The sequence below is a fragment of the Chinchilla lanigera genome, unplaced genomic scaffold (assembly GCF_000276665.1).
Source record: "Chinchilla lanigera isolate Chin_1 unplaced genomic scaffold, ChiLan1.0 scaffold00077, whole genome shotgun sequence".
Lineage (NCBI taxonomy): Eukaryota > Metazoa > Chordata > Mammalia > Rodentia > Chinchillidae > Chinchilla > Chinchilla lanigera.
Genome location: NW_004955478.1, coordinates 5,453,583 through 5,476,892, shown reverse-complemented (window position 1 = coordinate 5,476,892; position 23,310 = coordinate 5,453,583). Strand labels below are relative to the sequence as shown.

General features: G+C 35.6%; 1 protein-coding gene across 5 annotated transcripts in view; it reads left to right on the top strand.

Annotated features, from left to right (window-relative positions):
• Cep112 (centrosomal protein 112kDa) overlaps positions 1–23,310 on the top strand; it is a 517,700-nt gene that overhangs the window by 106,732 nt on the left and 387,658 nt on the right. For all 5 annotated transcript variants that reach the window (XM_005402141.2, XM_005402139.2, XM_013503230.1 and 2 more), the window contains 4 exons: positions 10,699–10,785; positions 13,243–13,342; positions 15,757–15,875; positions 17,749–17,892. In XM_005402141.2, the coding sequence (XP_005402198.1) occupies positions 10,699–10,785; positions 13,243–13,342; positions 15,757–15,875; positions 17,749–17,892 (450 nt within the window). The remainder of the gene's footprint in view (positions 1–10,698; positions 10,786–13,242; positions 13,343–15,756; positions 15,876–17,748; positions 17,893–23,310) is intronic.

The following is a 23,310-nucleotide window of genomic DNA, read 5'->3' as shown; positions in this document are numbered from 1 at the left end:
CAATAGCATCAAGTATAAACTGGATAGTGAAAAACCATAAGAGACAATCATGAACCACCCTTAAGCAGAGCAGAGAGATCTATGATTTTAGTGTGGACACTTAGGCAACCCAGGTAATGACCAATAGTAAGTCAGAACACTACTTTCTGCTGGATGTAGGCAGCTGTGCAAAAGCTCAAGCAGACCACTGGTCTAAGTGCTGTCTCTTTCAGATCTACCCCCTGTGGTTACACCCACCAAACCTGACCTCCCACCACAGAATGCAGGGCCCTTGGTCTTTCTAGCCTGAGCTTGAGCTCCTTAGGGCAACTCAGGAGATTTCTAACTCTCATCCTTTCCAAGCTTGTCTCTCAAGCTCACCACTCAGTTTGTAGTAGGTAACACTGAAGTCCTAAAGTGAAACTCTCCTCCTAGGTGTTGGTCTTGTCCTCAATCATGTCACCTTTTGGTTGTTGCCTCTGCTAGTCTGTGCTCAGGAGAACCATGGTGGAGAATCAGCAAGGATTTGGTAGTTTGGGTACTCTTCCTCCTCTTTTGTACAGAGCTTGGTAGGTGGCTGGTGATGTTGGGGATGGGCTGCAATTCCTGTTGTTTCTTGAAAGGCATGCAGCATGAGCACGAGACTGGTACTGGCAAGGGGCATGGGGGGCGGGGCCTCTCTCCCATTGGCCTTGGCAGGCAGCTGGCATGAGCTGCAGGGGTGGGGCTGGGCCAGTAAGCTTTCTCTTCTTATACTTTGCCATATTTTCATTGAATTGATCATCTTCATCATGAATTTTAAGAAAAATTTATCCGTTGAAAAATTTCAGTTTTTATAATAAAAATTTTCTGTAGTTATGTCCTTTTTACTATGTGTTTGCTATTTTTTTAATGTATAGAAGTTTTCTCTTAAGTAGTTGGATCTATCAATTTTTTCCTATGGTTAATGGTTTTTATATCATACCTAGTAAATCCTTACTTATTCCAAGATTATAAAAAAAGAAAATCTCATATTTTTACTTGTAAAATTTTTTGTATTTAAATCTCAGGTCCATTTCAGAGAGTGTTTTGCCTTTAAATACTGATAGAAGTGTAGGTTAATGAATTCTTACAGATATGAACATCGCAATTTGGAAGTTGAAATACATACGTTGAGACACCCTGTATTCTGCGTGGTCAAGACAGAAGTATCACAAGTTGTGGCCCAGTGTGCTGAGCTTAGTGAGACCAGCCTATCTCTAAACAAAAAATAAAAGAATGATCTGGGGCTGTAGCTCAGTGTGAAGGCCCTACACTCAGTCAAATGGAGTAATTGTGGAGACAGTTGAGTGAAATATTATAGAAATTTCAGAAGTCCAGCTGGGTCAGGAAGCTTTTAATAAAGCACTTAATTCTATTGATGTTTGTGAGAGTCTTAAGTGTTTAGAAATCAAACTTTATAAGCACAATTTCCATTTTAAATTCATAATTGTGTAGAAGATAGCTTAGATGTTAAATCAATAATATTTACAATATTATTTTTACTAGAGTTAAATAATTATACTGGTTTGTTTTGATGACTGAAAATATACATATAAAATATTTTAAGATCACTTCCACATTTTCAATTTATTTCTGTTATTATGGGAAAAAATGTTCAGTGACAGTGATCCTTTATTTTAACGTGATCCTATTATTTGTAAGTATACTTGGAGTTGTTTGCCTGTGTAATTGCTGACACATTTCTCTGTTACCCACATTGTGGAATTATGTGACAGTAAGCATCATGTAGCAGTTTTTCTTAATCTGAGAAAAAGTTTCTTGATGTGGTTTAAAGCATTGGAAAAGTGTTCTCACTGAAAATGAAAGAGGCAGCACAACGAGAAGAGATAAAGTTTTAGAACAACCATCAATTCTCAGAGACTACAATAGTAGGAGTTGCACTGTTTATGAAATTAAATGAAAAATTTCCTTTGAACTTCACCTCCATCCACATTGAGTGTTTCTACCTAAAAGGGATGCTTCTTCTTTGTTACATGTAATGCCAATTAAGCTTCTTTTCTTATGAATCTGCTAGTTAAATGTAGACTTCTAATACTTCTAAGATAAAGAAGTCTATAGAAAATTGACATAATAAATGAAAGAACTGGTGTTTTAAAACATTTATTATGAAATAAATCATTTAGATACAATGTCACAAAATTTAATAAATATACAAAGGAATATCATATCAAATACTAACTTGTAAGGGTTAGATCATTGCCGGTATCTTGGAAGATGCTAATGAGTCAGTGAGTGTATTAGGTACCTTTTCAGTGCTGGGACAAAATATCTGATACCCACAGATTAAAGGAGGAAAGGTTTATTTTGGCTCCCAGTTTGTAGAAGTTTTAGTCCATAGTCGGCTGGCTCAAGGCAGGACGGCATAACAGCGAAGAAAGAGTTCATGGCAGGCAGACAGGAAGCAGCAAGCCTACCTTTTTCTTTCCCTTTTTATTCATCCAGGATATAAGCCTGTTGGTTGCTACCCACACTCAGAGTGGATCTTTCCTTTCGGCTAAGTCCATCATCCACACCAAGGACTATGCTAAGCCAATCAGTGGACTAACCCAGTATCACATACCCATGATGTAGTCATTCCCAAAGCCTCATCAATAGATGTGTGAGTTGGGGGAGACATCTAGATAGAAGTCATAACAAGGAGATATATATTAACAGATTTTTCCCCTTTATTAAGATTATAAGCATACAAATATCCTCTACAGGTGTTGATGTAGTAAGAAATAGAGAGGAGAGTGAGAGTTTTAAGTGCAAAAACAAAACAAAACAAAACAAAAAAAGCAAATAAAATCAAACCAAAGAACCCACCACTGTATGCAGAGAACTTAAACAAAATAAACAAAACCTAAGTTTGCATTATGTTTGTGCTTTATATAAATTGTTTGTACATGATTTATGAACAAATTCTAAAAATTAGAAGAAAGAAAATACCAGCATGCACTGTTTAAATATCACCTCTTTTAATTGTGTTAAGTTGTGAAGTGATTGAAGTTACTGTTTAGTGGAATTCCACAGATTTCTAATCCCCAGGGATAAGATGACATGAGAAAGAACTTTTTTATGCTAAGGTATAAATAAAGATAATGGATCATATTTAGTGTTATGAAATATAAATTATTTTGAGAGTAAGAGATACTGAGATACTGTAATTACTAACATGATGATTTTCTTTAATTAGTATCTAACAAAATTCTCTAGAAAAGAATTGTAAGAATTAGGTATCTGAGTGAGTCCTGATTATTTTATAAATCACTTTTGCAATTTGATGAGTGATGGCTGTTAAAACATAGAAAGTGTGACTTAGAAAATAGATCAGTCAATTGTTGCTGATAATGTTTTTGAAGTAGTTTGACAGTCTAGAGGGTTAAAATCAACACTTTTTACATCTTTTATGCTCTATAATTTAATTGCTATGTAGGCACAATTAGTAAAGCCAAACCAATAATATTTCAGTAATGTTACAATGGCTACATCTCTACTTCATTGAAAACTTGTGGAATTATTCTCTACACCAAAATGTTATTCTTATTTTTGTGACAGGATCTTACTATGTTGCTCAGGATGGCAACAAACTCCTGAGCTCATGAGATCCTTACTGCCTCTGCATAGATGATGCATGTCTGCATAAATTTAGTACATTCTATCCTTTATAGAATCATCAATGATTGTTTGGGTATTTTATTTTTATTTTGGTGTTCTGTTAATTTCAGTACCAAATGTTAAAATTTGCACATGTGTAGCAGCTAATAGTAAAATGTATCAGTTTAAATAGGACACACACTTCTCTGTAGGAGTACTGTTGAATAGAGCTGATTAATAGAACATTTGGAAATGTTTATTTAAAAAAAACCCAAGTTTGAAGTTCGTACATAGAGTAAAATAAACTAATGATATTGGTAATTTTTAAAAAAATTAACTGGTTGTACTGTAAGTAGGATGTCTTTTTACCCAAGGAGACTTTTATATTAAATAAGTGAGCATATTCATCATGTTTATGCATTTGGCAGTAATGTCCACCCTAAGAATTATTCTTTGAAGTAAATACTTCAGAGGAAATGGGGCCTCATGGTCTATGTAAATACATTTTCTCAACTTTTAGGTATAAATTTCAGAAATTTAGAAAAGCAGCGTTTCCATATGGTAGCTTGGTATATACTCTCAGTTCTGTGAAATTAGTCCTGATGTCCTGATATCTCTCTCGTTTTTTTGTAAGTGGATTGCTTACTGTTGGGATGGCTCTAGTATTGTCTGGGTGGATCATCTGGTTATATTGCCTGCAGATTTGATCAAATGAGGTGAGGCTTTCCTCTTTCCACTTATCCCAACTGATTCTCATCATAAACATTTGTGATGGGGAAAATGGCCTACGTGTACATTTCAGTTCCAGATTAAACTACCTTAAAATCACAAGACTGGTAGGTGAGAGTAAGGTCACTAAGGGTTGATTTTAGTAATGGAATAAGATAGTATTCACTTTTTTGTGTCTGTGATCCTGGGGATTAAACCCAAATCCTTCACGCCGAGCTACAACTCCAGCTCCCCTTTTTTATTTTTTTAACACAGGGTCTTGCTAAGTTGCTAAGTTGCCTAGGCTGAGCTTGAATTTGGGATCTTCCTGCCTCAGTCTTTCAAATTGCTTGGATTACAGGCATATACAGTCACACCCAGCAGCATTCACTTGTCTTATCTATCATGTTAAGAAGAGCTTTTCTGTTTATACTTCTTAGTATCTTATGGATATAGATGTATTGGCTTGTCTGTTAAGCCAAGTCTGTGGAAAGCCAGATATACTGTGAAACACCTCTAATATGGCAGAACCCAGTCAAGAAACTGTCTTCTAGGATTTGATAAAGGCTTGCTTTTAGCTTTTGTTAGGGAGATTTGAAGTAGGCTTAGGGTGTGACCTTTATGGTGCTTAACTGTCACAAGTTGTTAGGAAAGTGTCTCCACACTGTCTCTTTGGTGTCTCCCAGCCTTATTTATATGTTAAGTTTTCTGTGTGGTAGCAGCTTTGCTTAGTTATTGATTCAGTACATGCATATCCCAGCCCATTTGCCTGTGGTCAAGGAGTAGCAGAGGACTGGGCAGGGCAGACTGTACCTCTCTCATACCTTTTACTAAAATTCCAGCTGCTTCTTGAACTGCTCTGAACTCAGACCTCTGCTTTCTCAGTTCATCGTGTCTGGAGTGCTCTATTTGGACTCCAGTTGTTGTAAACAAGCAGAAAGCCAGAACTATGGTGGGACTCAGTTCATGAGGATCATATTACACACTGACTTTTCTCTGATACCTGAGAAGAGGTATTTCTAATAGTTTATCCTATTAATGACTGTTAACAGTGGAAGTTTGGTATTGGTTACTTCGTTATAGCCAAATAGAGATCTCCAGGCTTTCCAAAATTTGAAATACATTGGATCCTTGACTTACAAACTCAAGTTGTTCATGAGGCCTGGTTGTAACTCATGTTGGTTGTAAGTCAAGACATTTCCCATAAAAAGTCGAGAAATACCCATGATGTGTTCCAGACCTCTAAAAGCACTCCTTAACTGAACTTTTTATTTATATAAACAGCTGTATAATGTGCATAATTTATCAGAAACACCAATAATTTTCCTAGTATATTCACCAAAAAGCTATAAAATGTGCCTAGTTTACCAGAAATAACAATTTAATACTGTACTCACCATCCAAGTTGACATCTTTGGCTTGCAGGAAGGGAGGGTGGAATGGAAGTGGTTATTGTTTAGCAGGAGAGTCCCCTTCCATAAGAACATCAGGAATCTGGCTCGCTGGTTCTTTTCTGTCCTTCAGGTTGTCTGTAGTCCACTAGGACCTCCTTCTGGCTCACTAGGTCTCAACCTTTTCAGAGCTAAAAACTGGTCTAAAGTTGTCTGTTTCTGTCTTTAACACTGTTCTGTAGTATGGCATGACATTGTCATTAAGCAAGTGAATGTAACAATTGGCTTTTTTTCTGTCTGGGTGATATTCTCTACAAATGTTTGTAGGTACCTCTGTCCATTTTTTTTAGGATTTCCTTCATTTCAGAAGAGGAACTTTGCTGCACTGACTGTTGAGGCTCCCCCTCCTCTTCGGAAAGCTCTTGCACTCTCTGTTGCTTAGCCAGAAGTTGCTGAAGTTCCTCTGTAGGGAGTTCCTGTGAGTGTTCGTTCAGCAGTTCCTCACCACCACCACTGTCTACCTGCAAGCCTATGGACTCTGCTGCTGTGATAGTGTCACCAATTGCAGGGTCAGTTGAAGGTTCAGGCTCCTCTGCATAGCCTTCAAAGTCTCTTTCCTGTATAACTTTAGGCCACACTTGCTTCCAGGTAGATCTCAGTGTCCTTAGAGAGACATTGGCTTAGAATTTCTCAGTTAACCTCACACAGGAAAGGATTTTGTAATGCTCCTTCCAGAACTCTGAAAGAGTTAACTCTGTATCTGAGACCATCTGGAAGCACTTCAGGAACAGTTCCTTGGTATATAGCATCTTAAGGTTAGCTATAGCCAGCTGCTCCATAGGCTACATTGGAGGAGTTGTATTAGGTGGGAGGAATTCATCTGAGAGCCATGGACTCTTCAGCCAGTTCAAATCTCATGGGTGAGCAGGAACATTGTCCATGATGAGGAGAGCCTTGAGTGTAAACCTTTGTTTTCTAGATATTTCCTAAGAGTAGGACAGAAAGCCGCCTGATCCAGGAAGAAATAGTACTCTTGTTACCCAGGCTTTTGTGTTAGATCTCCACATAACCCCCTAGCCTATTATTCCATGACTTTATATTTTCTGAACATTCTAGGGGTCTCAGAGTGATATACCAAGAGAGGCTGTATCTTGAGGTTGGCACTTACATTGCCACATAGCAATAAGGTTAGACTATCCTTCATAGGCTTGTGGCCTGGCATTTTTTTTTTCCCTGGGAAATGTATATTCTCCTGGGCATTTTCTTCCAGGAAAGGCAAGTTTCCACACAGTTGTAAACTTGATGAGAGCAACAGCCATTTCTCTGTGTCATCCTTTGATGTAGTGTATGTAATTTTCAGCAGCCCGTTTATCAGCACTGGCTGCTTTACCATGTGTAGTTACCCTGTGAACCCCAGTTCTCACTTTAAAATTGGAAATCACTCCTTACTGGCACAAAATGTTTCACCATTATCACTTCTCGATGGATTATCCTTTATGAGATCTGCATTTATAACCCAAACTTTTTCACAAACTATGGACTCAGGCTATAACCTGCCTTCTGCCTTTCATTTATGCACACTAGTAATAGGCTTACTATCTCGTCTAACACTGTTGATTGTGACCTACTAATTTGAGTAACACCTTTAGCAACACTAGCTTCCTTATACAGATCTTTTCTCTGTAAGATTGTTGAGTTGGTGGATTTTGACATGTTGTACATATTAGTGAGACTGGTCACATGAATGCCATTCTCATATTTCTCCACAATTTTCTTCTTTTTTTGATTGTGATTGCTTTCTTTACCTTCCCTTCCTTCCTTAGCTTCTTTCCTAGCTTTTTGGGGGTCCATTTTGATAGCATTAACTGTAGTGACTGTGTAAAGCACAGACTGAAATCATGATCTTGTATCCTTGTATTAGTTTTATTGATTGTATTAGTAAGAATATTTGTGTATTCTAATCCTGATGTTTTTCATGAATTATGTCCTAAAGTACAGGGCAGAAGTGTAGAGCCATTCTATAGCATGAAAGTTAGAGTTTCCAGAGAATAGATACTTTTTAAAATGTTTTTAAAGGATGCAGTAGAGAAACTTAATTTCTAAAATTACTTTCACAAGAATTGGTATTCACTATTTTAACCAGGCTTCTAAACCTTACATTGAAAATACTAGGACAAACCAACCTTCTTCTAATAGCATGCACTGAAAAAGGACACAACATCTCTTTCATGTCAAAATTTAATAAATGTTATTAAGAAATGTCAGATATCTAAATTAGGAGACATTCAGTATATGGCTATACACTTCAAAACCATCAAGTGAAGACACAGAAAGCCTGTTCCAGATTAAAGGAGGTAGAGCTGATACAAGAACTAAAGGCTTCTGCATTGGATTCTGAATCAAGAAAAAATAGTTATAGGTGGCATTATTGTAACTATTTATAAAACCTATTTATTTTTCATTGATAATATTAATATAACATTTATTGATTTGATAATTCTTCTATGGTTATGAACATGTCCTATTCTAAAGAAATATACACAGAAGTTTTTGGGATAAAGAAGCAAAATGTTTCTTACAAATGATTGGAAAAAGAACATGCAGGTCTCTCTCTTTCCAAATCTACTTACATATAGATGTAGGTGTAGATATAAAATTGTCCCGGCCCGCGGGTACAGTCAACGAGGACCCTAGAAGGGGAGTGGGGATGATAAAGGGACAAGAGACACGAAGAATAGAGACAAGACAGGATTCTGATCAAGTCTCGTTTATTAGCAGGAAGTGCCATGCTTATATAGGGCACGGAGAAATGCAGAAGTTCTTAAGGCGGGAGTAACCAAGTAACCTGACAAAGGCGGGAGTAGCTAGGCAATGGTGGGCAGTCCTAGTTCTAGAGGCGGGACTAGCTAGGCAACGTTAGGCAGTCCTGACTTAAAGGGAAAGGCGCGTCTAACAGAGACTTAACTCAGACAACAGAAACTTAATGCTTCAGACGGCTACTAATATACAATGGAGGTCAGTCACGGTCTCCTACATAAAATGACAAAGCAGATGGGAAAAAGTGTATACAACTGGTAAATATCTGGGTAAAAGTTATACATATGGGATTTCACTGTGCTACTCTTGGAGTTTTTCTTTAAGTTTGATGTACCAAGCAGCAGAGTCCAGAGGCCACCATGAATAAAAGTTTGGGAAAACCTTACAACTCAAATTGGAGGCTGAGATCACTTCCTTCCTATTTCAAATGTTATATTGTTTCTACTATTTACTATTTCTACTTTACTTTCTCTTGTATACTGGATTCATCTGCTTTGTTTTGGCTGCTGTGCCTTTGACTTGACATTTCTTCACAAAGCATCTAACATTCTGTCTTAGTTCACATGAGGGAGGGAAGGAGAGAGAGGGAGGGAAGGACGGAGAGAGAGGTGTGCAAAGTGCAGGTGGTGGGATGGATTATGACAGTCATGTAGTACTTAGAGCTGACCTCAGAAGCTAAGGGTGTGGCAGGTTCTCTAGTCTGGAAGGTAGTATTGGGAGATCTATTCATGACTGATGTCCTCTGGACCTGGAAGCTGTGTTATATTGTTTTTTGAGGTTAATTTCTTGTTAATGGATCCCAAAATGCTTCTATTGAAAAATCTTCCTAGAGTTAGATCACTCAGTTCTATTTCTGCCAAGATGAGCAAGAGGCCTCATTTGGTTAAAGGAAAGAGGCGAGAAATATTCAGAACTTTTCCTTGTAGGTAGTAACAGAATGTCTCCTCCTTTACCACTGGTAATGAGAATGGTTATGTCTCTGTTGTGTACCTTTCATTTTTAAAGTTTTAGTACTTAATTTTGATATGTTCATTTGATTATTCATGTTTACTTGCAGTTTATATTCTTTCTTGTATTTGAAAAGTAAGTGAAAATATAAAATGCCTTTCAAAAATTTTTAAGAAAATATTTTGAAAGTATATTTCTAACATTTTTAAAGAACTTTTTTTCTGAATGTTGTAGACTAATAATTTCTGTATACCTTCTTTTATTCCCTCATTCTACTGTGAATATGGTCACTTAAATTATTTCATTGAATATAATTTTTATAGTCCATTGAGGTAAGCATAGGTTTTCCAGAAAAAAAAAAAAAATAGATTGTCAAAGCAGTGACTTGGCCAAGGTTGCTACAGTTAATATGTGGTGCAGTTAGAGTTAGAAATGAGGTCTGTCAGATTCCATTGTGTATGTTCTTTTAAATCATCAAGAATTAAGTGTCCAGCTACACTTACACATGAGATAATTAATTCTGTGTTGCACTTCCTCAAATGTTGCCACTTTTTTTTTTTTTTTTAAATTCTAGAATGCACTTGTTCTCTATAAGCATTGATTTTTCTTGCTTTGCTGAGAACACTGTTGCATGTAATGTTGGTTTTGGGAGGATAGGAACTGTTAAGTAGAGTTTGAAAGTAGATAAAACCACTGCCTCGACTGAGTGGAGATCTAGGATTTCATGCGAGAACTGGAAAACTGAGGAGAGAGATGTGCGTTACAAATAATTTACCATTTTATAGGTAATTAAATTGTCACGTTCCAATATGTAGGTGAAGCTAGGGAGTATTTTGGATGAATATATAGATGTGAGCAAAGGAAAAAAGATCAGAAGAAATCTATAAAAATGAAAATTAAGGCTGGAATACTGGATTTAAATATGAAAGCAGAATATTGCTAGAAATTGACTTTTCTGAGGAGTGGAGGGAAGTAGGGGATTACTGATGAATCTGTACTTAGTGTGTTGTGAGCTGTGCCTGCTACCTGAAATTTATCTTAAAGAATTAGTTTGGAAGTTGTTGAAGGAGCGTAATCAACATAGCAGTATGTGTAATGTGATTGCTAGAACCTGTGGCTACAAAGTAAGAGAAGAACATGATATTTTCTTTTACACAGGGCTTTATTTTAATTTAATGATATATGTTTGCCAACAGAAGCAGTAAATTAATAATGTATTAAACTATTTTCTTTGAAGTTCAACATGAAAATAAAAATGATGGAAGCAAAATTTCATGAAGAAAAACTTCAGCTACAGCAGAAACACGATGCAGATGTTCAGAAGGTAAGATTTATATCATTAATTTCTTTTATTTTCATTGAATTTAAAATATTCTAGGGATTTTGATAGTCCATCAGTTTGTTCATCCATCCACCTACCCATTTGTTTATTAAAGGGTATATGTGGGATTTACTGAAATAACACTGAACAAACATTGATCTGTTAGCTTCATTTTCTAAAGAATTTATTTCAAACCTTATATTATCCTTTTGTTCTTCTTCAAAATATTTTAAGGCTGGACTGAAAGTTTTAAAATCTTCATTCTATCACTAACTTTTATTAAAGTTGAAATCAGATATCAACTGTGAACACTAGAGTTTATTTTTGTCCTAATATAGCAGAAAATGGCCCCCTTGTTGCCCAGGTAATCTCCAGTTTACTTTAGTTCCTGTTACTGCAGTCATGTTACTACATGTTACTACAGTTTACTTTAGTTCCTGTTACTACGGTCTCCTGGAAATGGCTGGTCACTATGATGCATATTGTAAGAACCAATTAAAGACAGCCACGTCTTCTACTTCTGTACTTCCCGCTGACAGATCCTATAAAAGTGCTAGCGCATCACTGTTCAGGGCCTGTTATATTGAGAACGTTCCCAGTTGTACCCATCCACATTAAACAAGTCTGCCTCCAAATCCTGGGTGATGATTTGGTGTTTCCGTTTGCTGCTGCACTCATGCTGTTTCAGTTTTTTGATAATTATAGTTTTCCTTTTAATTTCAAAAGGAGCATTTGGACTTAGTTCTGTTTAGTATAGTTTGCATGCCAGTAATGACAATGAGGGCTGCTTTTTTTGAGTAGCTCAATGGGATTGGACTTTTCAATGTTTCAGTCTTTCTTTTTAAATAAAAAATCAATTTCTGGTTATTCTGCATGGAATTTGAGCTGATACTATAATTTTATAATGACCAAAAGTTTAGTGACAGTAATGTTTGTATGCTTTAAATGTGTAAGGTTGATCCAAATAGAAAGTTCGAGTGTAGTGTTTTAAAACTAAGATTTTGCTTCCACAAAACTAAGACAAAGATGGTAGTTTAGGCTGTAGCAGTAGATATCCGAGCTTACTAAAAGTGAAACATATATTGATGTTTGCCAGGTGCATGTTTGACTCATCATGACCTTGAACTTCAGAATTACAGCAAGAAGGAAGCCACTGATTGTATATTAGAAAGAGAAAAAAATACTGAATTATTTTCCTTTTCGTCACCCCCATTCAAATGTTAAAGGCAAATGTTACTTTTTGTTACTAGAATTTTACATTAGTTTGAGTTGTTTAAGTAGAGTAGTTCTCTATCATAAATATTTGGTGATATAATTTTAATATACTATATCCAAATGAAATAGAATCTATCACTTTATAAGATACATGAATATAAAAAATAGGTTTGGAAAGATCATGGTAGTAGAGTACAAAATAGGCTTCTTAAATATGTTTTACAAAGATCTGTTCTATAATAAACATTTACTTGTATAATCCTTTCTAGGAATTGAGGGGGAATAAAATTCAGACTGTTTCATTTACATATATTTGCATCTTTTTTTTTTTTTTGTTTTTTTTTTTTTTTTGCTTCTTTCTGGATACTACAGTCAAACTTGTTCCTTGTATTTGCTCCTTGTATTTATTAGTCTTGGAGACTAAAATAAGCCAGGTAAACTAAAATGTTGGTAATAAAATCACTCTTAAAAAGTTGATGAGACATTGGCAGATGACTTTGTTACTTGATTTTGGGTGTGTAAGATATATAGCTCAGCCACATAGAAAAATATATTCCTCCTTACAATCTCAATTTGGTTTTCTGTTTACCTCTAGTTAACATTTTCTCCTGCTTGCTAACTTTCCTACATTTTGGTTGTTTCTGTAGTTTTTTAGTGTTGATATATTTTGAACCCTAAAATCATGATCAGATTTATTAAATGACTGTTTAAAGCTTCTGATACAATGTAAATCAGTGATGTAAAATTGTAATGCAGAGTTTTACATATTTCCAGCTCCTTTTCTGGTTCATTATAGCAGATAGTAAAAAAGCCTATTATATGTCATCTTCCCATGTGTCTGGGTATAGTTGTCATTGTGCATTAAAATGGTAGAAGGGCATCTGGGGAGAACTCAGGGGGATGGTGTGTGGAAAGATGCTATATTTCAGTGCAACAGAGTGAATTGTACCACCCCAACATGTCAGATTTCTCTCTGCCACTTTATGACAGTCTAATTTCTGAATTATATTTTAGGGAATCACCTAATTTATTATTTATGTCTCCTTAAAAATTAATATGTGGCAGTCGCAAACAGATCACATAATTTTTCAGATAATCAAGTATTCTGGTATATTTTCAATGCACTATAATTTTTTGGGGAACACATTTATGATAGATAAACCTACAAAAATATTACACTCATTTTAAAATTGTGTTCTGTAATTAATGTACTAAATTATGCTAAAAGTTTATGTTTACTTGCAGATTTTAGAAAGAAAAAATAATGAAATAGAAGAGCTGAAAACTTTATACAAGAAGAAACAAAATGAAACTGAGGAGACTGTAAGAAAGCTTGAACAGAAAGGTGAGGTGTTACATAAACCTTTCAATAACATCTTCGTCTTAGTGATTGTAACATTTGCTTGCTGACTTTATGGGCCTCCATCAGCAGGTGAATTTGTATTGTATCATTTTTTTAGAGAGATCTTTTAAAAGATTTTTTAGAGTGATAAAATTGAATTAACTGGAGAGAAGCATTCTCTATCCTATGACAGAAATGCTGAAGTTGCTAAGTTGGGTGGATGCTGTAAACCTATATAGCTAGAGCGGATAACCTATGTATTAAGGGCTAAGCTTAAAAAGATTAAGATAGTTGGCTTGGGGCAAGATCAACTATGACCTTGAATTTCAGATTTGTAAGTTGGAGCTTTATCATTTAGATGTTGATGAGCCAGAAAAAACCTTTTGAGGTGTGAGTTTTAAGACCTCATGTTTGAGGGGAAGCCTGGTGGTAATGGTGGGTGTGTGGAATGTGGAGACGGAATGGAGAGAGAAAGGAAGGGAAGGAGAAGAGACAGAGGGAGAGTGAAGCAAAGAGGGAGAGCAGGAGGGGAGACAGAGAGGAGAGAGAGGGAGAGAGAAAGAGAGAGAGAGAGAGAGGAGAGAGAGCGAGGGAGAGAGAGAAAGAGAGATTGATTGATTCCTGATTTTGTTCTAATTTCTTCCTTTTTCTCCCAACTCAATCTTGACAAGAGTTGCTGACACTAAAACTGCCTGACCTGAGCTTCCTATATGACCTTAGGAGGTCTCTGGGTCGTGGTTTACTCATTATAAAATAATACCAGAGTAAGCATGTGAAGTCCTTTCCACCTCAAAGATACTATGTTACTGTACTTCATAATTTTCACCTAAAGCGATAGGGACCCGGAGGAGCTAAGTGACAGCAGCGGTGGTAGGAAGAATGGAACTGAAGAAGGAAGTTTGAAGAGTAAATCATCGTTCAGTGAAGAGTGAGACATAGGTAGTGAGCGAGACTGGTGAGCTGAGGTTTCCCTTCAGGAGTCTGCAGAGCTTGCCGACTCTTCCCCAGGTCACCACTCCTACGTGTGTCTGAGTGAACGGTAGTGCCCTGGACAGCTTAGGTTGGCAGTTGTACATCTGAATTCACCAATGAAATAGGTACTGTCAGGTTAATTTCCAGCCTTAAATGTTGGTGAAAGTAATTAGAGATTTGAGGTTCTTTCTCCAAATGTTATCTGTAACTACAAACATAATTTCCCAGCTTTCTTTCTTAACCTGATTCAAATCAGGCAATTCAAACATGCCTAAGATTTAAAAATCCTTCAATTTCAAAAATAGTATTCTTTTGGCCTCTTGAATTATAGCCAGATCTTAATTTGGTGTAGAATGTGAAGTAAAATGCATTGTATATGCAAAAGACCAACATTATGATAACTTGGATTCTTTTCCTCCTGTTATTTGTTGCATGTTTGAGATATGAGTGAAAAAATTTCTAGGGAAATGTTACTGAAAATTCTGCTTTCTTAAATGAATAAAGATTTATTCAATAAGGTAAGAAAATGTTACACTGAAATAAAAATGCAGCTGAATTTATTTTATTATCCAGATGACCTGAATGGATTAAACCAATTTTTATTTAAGTCAGTACAGTTTGAATAATTTTAGGAACAAAAATAGAAAATATTTATATGGGAAATATGTTTTTAATTTTTATTTGTGTCTATTTTTCCAGTGCTGGAGAGTGGATCTAGGGCCTGGAATAGTCTAGGCAAGAAGAAGTATTTTATATAATTTGAAACATTTTCACTTCTGTAACATAAACCTTGAAAATAGTTTTAAAGTAGAAACAACCATATATTGAAATGAGAGATACTTTTATTTATTCATTCAGTAAACATCTTTTTGAGAACTTACCTATGTGGCACTGTTATGCCCTGTGGATAACATTTTGATTTGAATATCTTACTTCTCAATGAAAATAGGAAATAGGCAAGTAAAATGTTATAATACTGTAAATGACTCAGGGTAAAATGTGTTTGGTTTCCATAGAAATACAGAGGAGTTTCTTTATGTCTCTGCAAGAGGAGGAACCAGGCTAGTGGTTCATAAGAAGGGTGATCTTTGAATTGAAACTCGAAGGATGGCTGGGAGTTTTTCAACAAAGGCGGGAGGTCATAGGTGACCATATTTAGCAGTGACATGTAAAAGAGCATATCCTCAGGAGTCTGCAGATAGGTTGGTGTGTTTACATTGCAGGTTTAAAATGTAGCAGTGGCAGGAGATATGGCCAGGTTCTACTACAGCTGTCTCAGAAATGGAGAAAAAGGGCAAAGAATAAAATAAAAGATAGTTTAGGAGAGTGAACTGAGAAGACTTGGTGAAAAATTGAATTATCTATTAATCTGTATACTCTTTTATATCATGATGCTCTTACGTGTTTTGTAGAGTTGGTTTAAATGTTTTCATCATTTTTGACAGTTCAGACCCTTGTACGTGACTGTCAAGTGATCAGAGAGGCTAAAGAAAACCAGATTGCAGAGCTAAAAAAGATATGTGAACAAAGTACAGAATCTCTGAATAATGATTGGGAAAAAAAGGTAAGTTACCTAGTGTAGTAATAAAAATATTAAAACATGGGCTTCACATTAATGTATTTAACTATAACAATGGACTTTATGGAATATACAGAAAAATAGGAAGAAAGAAAATAAACATAATTAAAAATTCCAGAAGAACTGCAAATAGGTACCATTTATGTTTAGGTACACTTTCTTCAAGAAGTCTGGTTTACAAAACAGTTTTAATCTAGATAACATATGCTTGACTTTATTCTTGTATTGAATGTTCTTGATTTTCTGCTGTAGTCAATAAATTTTAAGCAAAATTGGTAGGGAAATAGTAGTTTTAGTTATGGACTTAGACCATTTCTTTCCTGAACTCTTAGACAGCATAATATAATCCAGACTAGATTTCATCATACAAGCTTGTATGTTATGTGTACAAAATCAGTAGTAGATGGACCATACTTTCATGGATATGGGAAACTGCTGCTTGGGCCTGTTAAGGCATTCACTTTTCAATATAAGACATAATACTGATTTACAATGTATATTGCAGAAAAATACAAACGAAACATATTAAGTATTTTGGAGACCACTTACAGATAGTCAAAACTGCATATGTTAAATTTGTGAAACCCGTGGATCTTCTGTGTGGCTACTGCTGAGCCTTCCTCCTCCTGATTAGCTAGAAACTAGAGTAGAAGTTCGTGAGACTCTCACCAGTACTACTGTCATAATTATTGTTCACATTCCAGCATTGGTTCCTGTCATTTCTCAGTCTTCTCTGTTTCCCCAGTGTCTTCCGAGACTGACCATGTCATGTCTTTTTCCCTCTTACCCATCCATGGATAGTGAGTCTAATACGTCAGACAGACTCTTTTGGATGTCTGTTCTGTCCACCTAGTCAGTGGTGTTGCATTAAGCAAATAGGAGTTAGAGTTCCATTCCCATTAAGGTGAATGAAGGAATACCCGCAAGGCTGGGAGATTTTCCAGCCCCTCCCAGAAGCTGTCCGTTGAACCATGTCTGGACCTCCTGTATTTGCCTATTTTCTTTAGCTTAGTTGACACAAGTACTTTAAAGCTTCATCCTTCATACAGGGTGTATGTAATAACCTTTGCCAATAACATATCTGTGTGATATATGCAATATACAGTTGTTCTTAGTTATCCCACTCATTCTCTGATTTGTGAATATCATCTTTGTATCACTGTATATATAATGGAGTGGGTAAAAGTAGTTTCATGTTGGAGGCTTGGGTATGAAAGAAGCAAGCATTTTTAACAGTGTTGCACAAAAGAAATATTATGCAAATAAGATGAGTAGTACAGATAGTGAAATAACATTCCTAATCATAGTATTATAAATGTTCATATTTTTCTGATTTTAGACTAGTATTAATGTTTAATTGAGGTATTAATTATCTATCTGACTTATTTACCATTTTTAACAGAGGCAAACAGTTCCTGTTAGTATTAACATTTCAATTCAGGAAAGCAAAGAAAACATTTAGTTTTTAAAAATGAATATTGGAACTTCTAGGGATAGAACCCAGAGGCTGAGCTGTATCTCCAGCCCTTAAATTCTTTTTTAAATTTTTGATACAGGTTCTCACTAAGTCACTGAGTTGCTCAAGCTAAATTCAACCATGCAATTTTCCTGTCTCAGCCTCTCAGAATGCTGGGATTGCAGGAGATCATCAGCACACTCAGCAGCCAACTGCTTACTTCTGGATTTTATAATTTTTGTTGCTCAGGTTTTATATTATCTATATCTATATCTATATATCTGTATCTGTATCTATCTATCTTCTATCCATCTATCTTTCTATCTCTCTATATGTGAAAATACCTTTTCTGAATTCCAAGTCTTTTCATGGTAGTGAAAGTGTCTTTATTTCATTGTGTAGCTCCACAGTGCTGTAGCAGAAATGGAAAAGGAAAAATTTGAGCTTCAAAAGCAACACACTGAAAATATTCAAGAGTTACTTGAAGATACAAATATGCGACTGAGTAAAATGGAGGGTGAATACATGGCACAAACACAGTCCACAGTAAGTCTTTTTAGAAACTGTTCTCTTAATGTCCACGTCTTCATGCTTCACTCATGTGCATTCTATACAAATGTTTTACTGAATTTTTAAAAAAAATTAATTTAATTTAGTTTTCTTTTTTTGGTACTGGGGTCGAACTCAGGGCCTCACATTGGCTAGGCAGACCCTGTGCCACTGAGATACATCCCTGTCCCATGCTGTTGAATTTTAGAAATCTTACTTTCCTACTTCATACAGGTTTACATGTGACATGGACAGTCCCTTGAAATTTACTAAGGAATTTGTTCTGGGTTGTTTGATGTCACTTTTTAAAAAAAAGTCTCAGAAACCTTTATGAATTTTTCTTCTTTTGTTTTCTCATTGACTTTTAGTTTAGAGACACTCTTTCCTTAAAAAAAAAAAAAAAAAAAACTATTTTTAACTGAACACTTGTTTTTTTTTCTGAAAGTATTTACTGCATGAAGGAAGTCAGAAGTCATTCAGAGCAGCATGATCATTGTGACAAATTTCCTTAGTAGCTTACTTTGACTGAGGGACCATATACACGACACTTGGGTGAACCCCTGAAATTCCTTCACTGAGAGGATACAAAAGAAGGTTCCCTTAGCCAGGCTACACAGCATGGTGGCCATGGATATTCTCTAAAATGAGGTGGACGATCCCACAGAGAGCCTCCTCCCTGAGCACGTTGTTGCAGTGTATAGATCAGAGCCCATGGATATCTTCGGCCTTGTAGAAGCTCACCTCTTTCTAAGACCCTTAAGACTGGAGAAGTTCTGCAGATAGACTAACTTGAATGTGGATCAGGGCCTCTCTCAAGGCAAGTGCACATCACCAGTCTTGTTACTCATATATAATAGGACATCTTTTCATCCCAGGCGTGACCCAGTGCTCACTTACCGTTCTCGGCCTCCTAGGCAACCCAATTTGGTCCAAGAATTTTCTTGAGTTTAAGGCTGTGGAATCTGAAAAAGAATTAGTTAGCCAGTCATATTGTAGATATGTCTTAGTGTCAGTTAACTGGAACCCTTAGACTTTAGACTAATACCAAAGTCTGTCTCATAAGATAAAAGAAATGGTTAGAAATTGAACTTTAGGGTCGGACAGTCTTGGGTTCAAGTCTCAATCCTGAGTGGCTTGGGGAGTCACATTAATTCTTTAAATGTTAATTTTTCTCATTTGTAAGCTAAGCTAACAGTAATACAATGTAATATAAACTGTTAGAAATATTAAGTAAATTAATATGTAGACATTGTTACATAATAAACAATATATACAGTACAGTTGTTACTATTATCTTTGAAAATGCAACATGAAAGACTAATAGACATAGTAATGAAAATACTCTGTAAAAAGTTAATTGACATTTTCTTATGAATTATGATATATTTAATATTATATAAATAAAAACTTACTTATATGCAAATATTGCTGAGTTGCTGATAATAGTTTTCTGAAAGCATCGAGTTATTTTGGACTGTGGGCTCATGTCCCTTGGGTTTATCACTTACTATGTGTATTGGGAAAAGCTGGAAGATCAGGTCCTTATATTGATCTGTCTTAGTTATTTTTCTCTCGTTGCTGAGACAGAATACCTGATGCCCAAAATTAAAGGAGAAAAGGTTTATTTAGCTCACAGTTTATAAATGTTTCAGCCCATAATCAGCTGGCTCCAAAGCAGGTGGCATGGCAGAGGGGCAAGAGTTTATGGCGGTGGAAGACAGCAAAAGCAACAAGAGCAAAAAGGGGAGAGCAAGCCTCTTTTCCTCCCTTATGTTTTAAGCAGGCTACTCACCCTGGGGCAGGTGTAGCACTCACACCATCTCTGTACCCTCCTCTTGCACAGGCTCATCATGTTTACAAAGTGAGGACTGTGGCCCCTTGCTGAGTCACTTAGTTAAATCTCTAAACCTCTCAAGTTGATGCAGTATATCAACCAAAACAATAATAAACAGTTGCCCTAGGGCAGGTCCTCTATATCCTAGGATGCAGAACTGCTGAGTCACTTAGCTAAGCTTCTGAACTTCTCAAATTGACACAATGTATTTACCAAAACATGATCAATTAGTGTTTGTACAAGTAGTGAAGAGGGTGGGTCTCTGAGTAGAGACTACAGAAAAGCTCAGGACCCTGTTGAACTCCCTCTGGCAACTTGCCACTTTTCATAGGCAAGCCTCGCTAGTCCTAAGGGAATGTTTCTTTAGAGACAGTTTCTACAGTACAGCAGCTAGTAAGGATTAGAGGGAGAGATGATCTTTTGATGAAGGAAGTTCTTAGTTTAGTCAGACTTACCAATCTTTTATAATTAGTGCTTTTTGCTTCCTGTTAAACAAATCTATTGCAAGTGCAGGAAAGTTCAGTATAAGTTTTAAAGTTTTGCTTTTCTATTGGAGCTTTAATAACTCCACCATTTCCTTTTTGCAAATAGCATAAGATAGGTGTCTCATTTCATTATTTTTCTATATGGATGATCACCTTTTCCAGTTTTATTTCTGAATATTTCTTCCCTTTGTTGATCTGTCACCATCATTGTTTTATTTATCAAACTTCCATATATATTAAGTATTTCATTCTAGTTGGTTGACTAATTTCTCCGGCTCTGCTAGTGTAAAACTGTCGTCATCATTATACCTCATAATTATTCCTGATGTCTGATTGGGAGGTCTTTCTTGTTCATCAGAATACCTTGGTACTCAGATTCCTTTCCTTTGACAAACATTTAGATTCAGTTTGCCATCTTAATAGACAGAACTCTGAGAACATCTTCATATAGAGAATTTTATATGATATTTATTCCTGTGTCATACTTTTGTTTTATAAAGATTTTATAATTTTTCTGTATAAAAGACTGAAGAACAAACATCTTTTAAATTGTAACCCTTTATATATATTATGCAACAAATATTTTATTTAGTAGTACATTGACTAGCACTTATATAAATTGTTAAATAATAATAGCAATACTGATTTTAAAACTAATTTATATTATTGCAAAAAATTATTGAAAATTTGGAAGAGATTTGGCAAAGAAGAAAAAAATTAATATCTACATAATAAAATTACTCTGCTGGTTAAAGTGTATGGGACTGCCCATTCCTCTTTATTTTCTGCTCAGTGTCTGCATTTTAATTAAAAACAAAGGTGAAACTGCCTATTTGATCGGTATATTAGCTTCCTAGGGATGCCATAACAACTGTCTTAGAAGAACTATTTTAGGAGGAGTTTTACAGCAACAAAATTTATTACCTCAGTATTTTTGAAGACTAGAAGTACAAAGTCAAGGTGTCAGCAGGAACCTCTTTTCTCCTCTAGAAGTGCTGGAAGAAGCAGGTCCTTCTTTACCTCTTCCTGACTTCTGTGGTGGTGGACAATCTTTGATGTTCCTTGGCTTCCAGCTGCAGCACTGCTAGTTTCTGCTGCTTATGTCACTTTGGTGTTCCATTGGTGTGTCTCTGGGTGCCACTGTCTGTACACGGCCTTTTTTGAAGGAGAGAAGTCATTGGATTTAGGACCCACCTTAGTCCAGTATGACCTCATGTTAATTTGATTGTATCTGTGAGGACCCTGTTTCCATCTAAAAAGGTCATATTTGCAGGTACTGGCAGTTAGGCTTAAGTGTGTCTTTTCGGGGGACAAAATTCAACCCACAACAATAGGTAAATGTTATTTTGTTTTAATTATGTTACTAGTTTAAGAAGTGGAAATAATAAAGATTAAATCATTGGATTTAGAAAGAAAGGCTTAATATACACATTTTTAGATTCTTGAAAATTACCATGTTTTCTATATTGCTATAGGTGTTTTGCTCAAAGTCAAATTTGAGAGATCTTTAGAAGTTAATCAAAACATTATGCCATATACCATTTTTTGGATTACATTTCAAAAACTTTGAGTTCTGTACAAAATAATAAAGCCATTACATATGAATATGTATAATAATATTTTAATAACTACAAAACAGTAGAATGACTATTAACCTATATTTTATTTAAAAAAGAAATTCAGTGAGTCATGTGCCATTGCTTTACAATTTTGTAAATCTTTAACCTCTTGAGAGAAGGCAGCTGGATTCTCATATCTGGTTTGTCATTTATCCTATGGTGATATCACATGTCACGTAGCCTTTGGAAAGCTCTACTCCTTAGTAATGCGAAAGGGAAATAATATCTTAATAGTACTGTAAAAGTAATTTTGATCTAATGGATCCACTACAAATATTGAAGAACTTTGGGAGTTTGGTGACCAAACTTTGAGAACTGTCCTCTAATCCACTGGCTTTCAAAGTTTTTACCATGACTTTTAGTAAGAAATAAATTTTATAAATCTCACCCAGAACATTCATAAGTGCATGTGTAAACACGTATGTCCTTGCATATTTATAACTCAAGAAATGTTACTTTTACTCTTTTACTATTGGCCATTCACTCTGACATACTCTATCATTTTTCTTTTCTTTTTTTTGGTTTTTCTCCGGTACCGGGAACCGAACTCACGACCTTGTGCTTGCCAGGCAGGCGCTTTGCCGCTGAGCTAAATCCCCAGCCCCATCATTTTTATTTTCTTTAATTTTGTTTCAAAAATTTTCAGCTTATGATTTACAACTTGATTTCACCTTGAGACGTACAGTTTGAAAACAACTTTATCCCCATTACTCATTTTAAAATTCAGTAATTTATTTTTTTCATATTTCAGAGGGTTGTTTTATATATTTAGGATAAAAATCAATTTTCAGATGTTTTATCCTCACATTTTTTAATTGTGGCAAAATATATATAATGTTAAATTTACCATTTTAAACTTTTTATGTGTACGGCTTAGTAGCATTAAATCCATGTACATTGTTATGCAACCATTACAACCAACTGAAAGTCCATACCCATTAGAAATGATTCTTCAGTTTGTTCCTTTCACCTGACCTCCAGCAACCACCCTTCTCCTTTTTATCTCCATGACTTTGACTACTCTAGGTATCGGGTAAGTGAATCATACACTATTTGTCTTTGAGTCATGAGTTTTACTTCACTTAGCCTGCCTTGACAGTTCTTCCCTGTTGTAGCATGTGTGAAACTTTTCTTGTTTTCAGGTTGAGTCATTGTCCACTGATTCCATTGTTTGTATTGTGTTTGTCACTAATCTGTCAGTATGTGTGTTGTTTCCACCTTTTGGCTATTGTGAATGATGCCGCTGTAGACGTGTGTACGGATACCTCTTTGATGTTCAAAGCCAGGATGAAAACCAAATTCGGATCTTAAATACATTTGCATCACCCTAACATCCTCAATTTTCACGTCCTAAAATATTAAATAATTTTAAAGTTGAAATTTGTGAAATACACTAATTGCTTAAATTTTTTACTCCAGTGGTATATTTTATTAATTAAACAATATTGAGAGAAATGTGTTTCGCAGTGTAATCTTT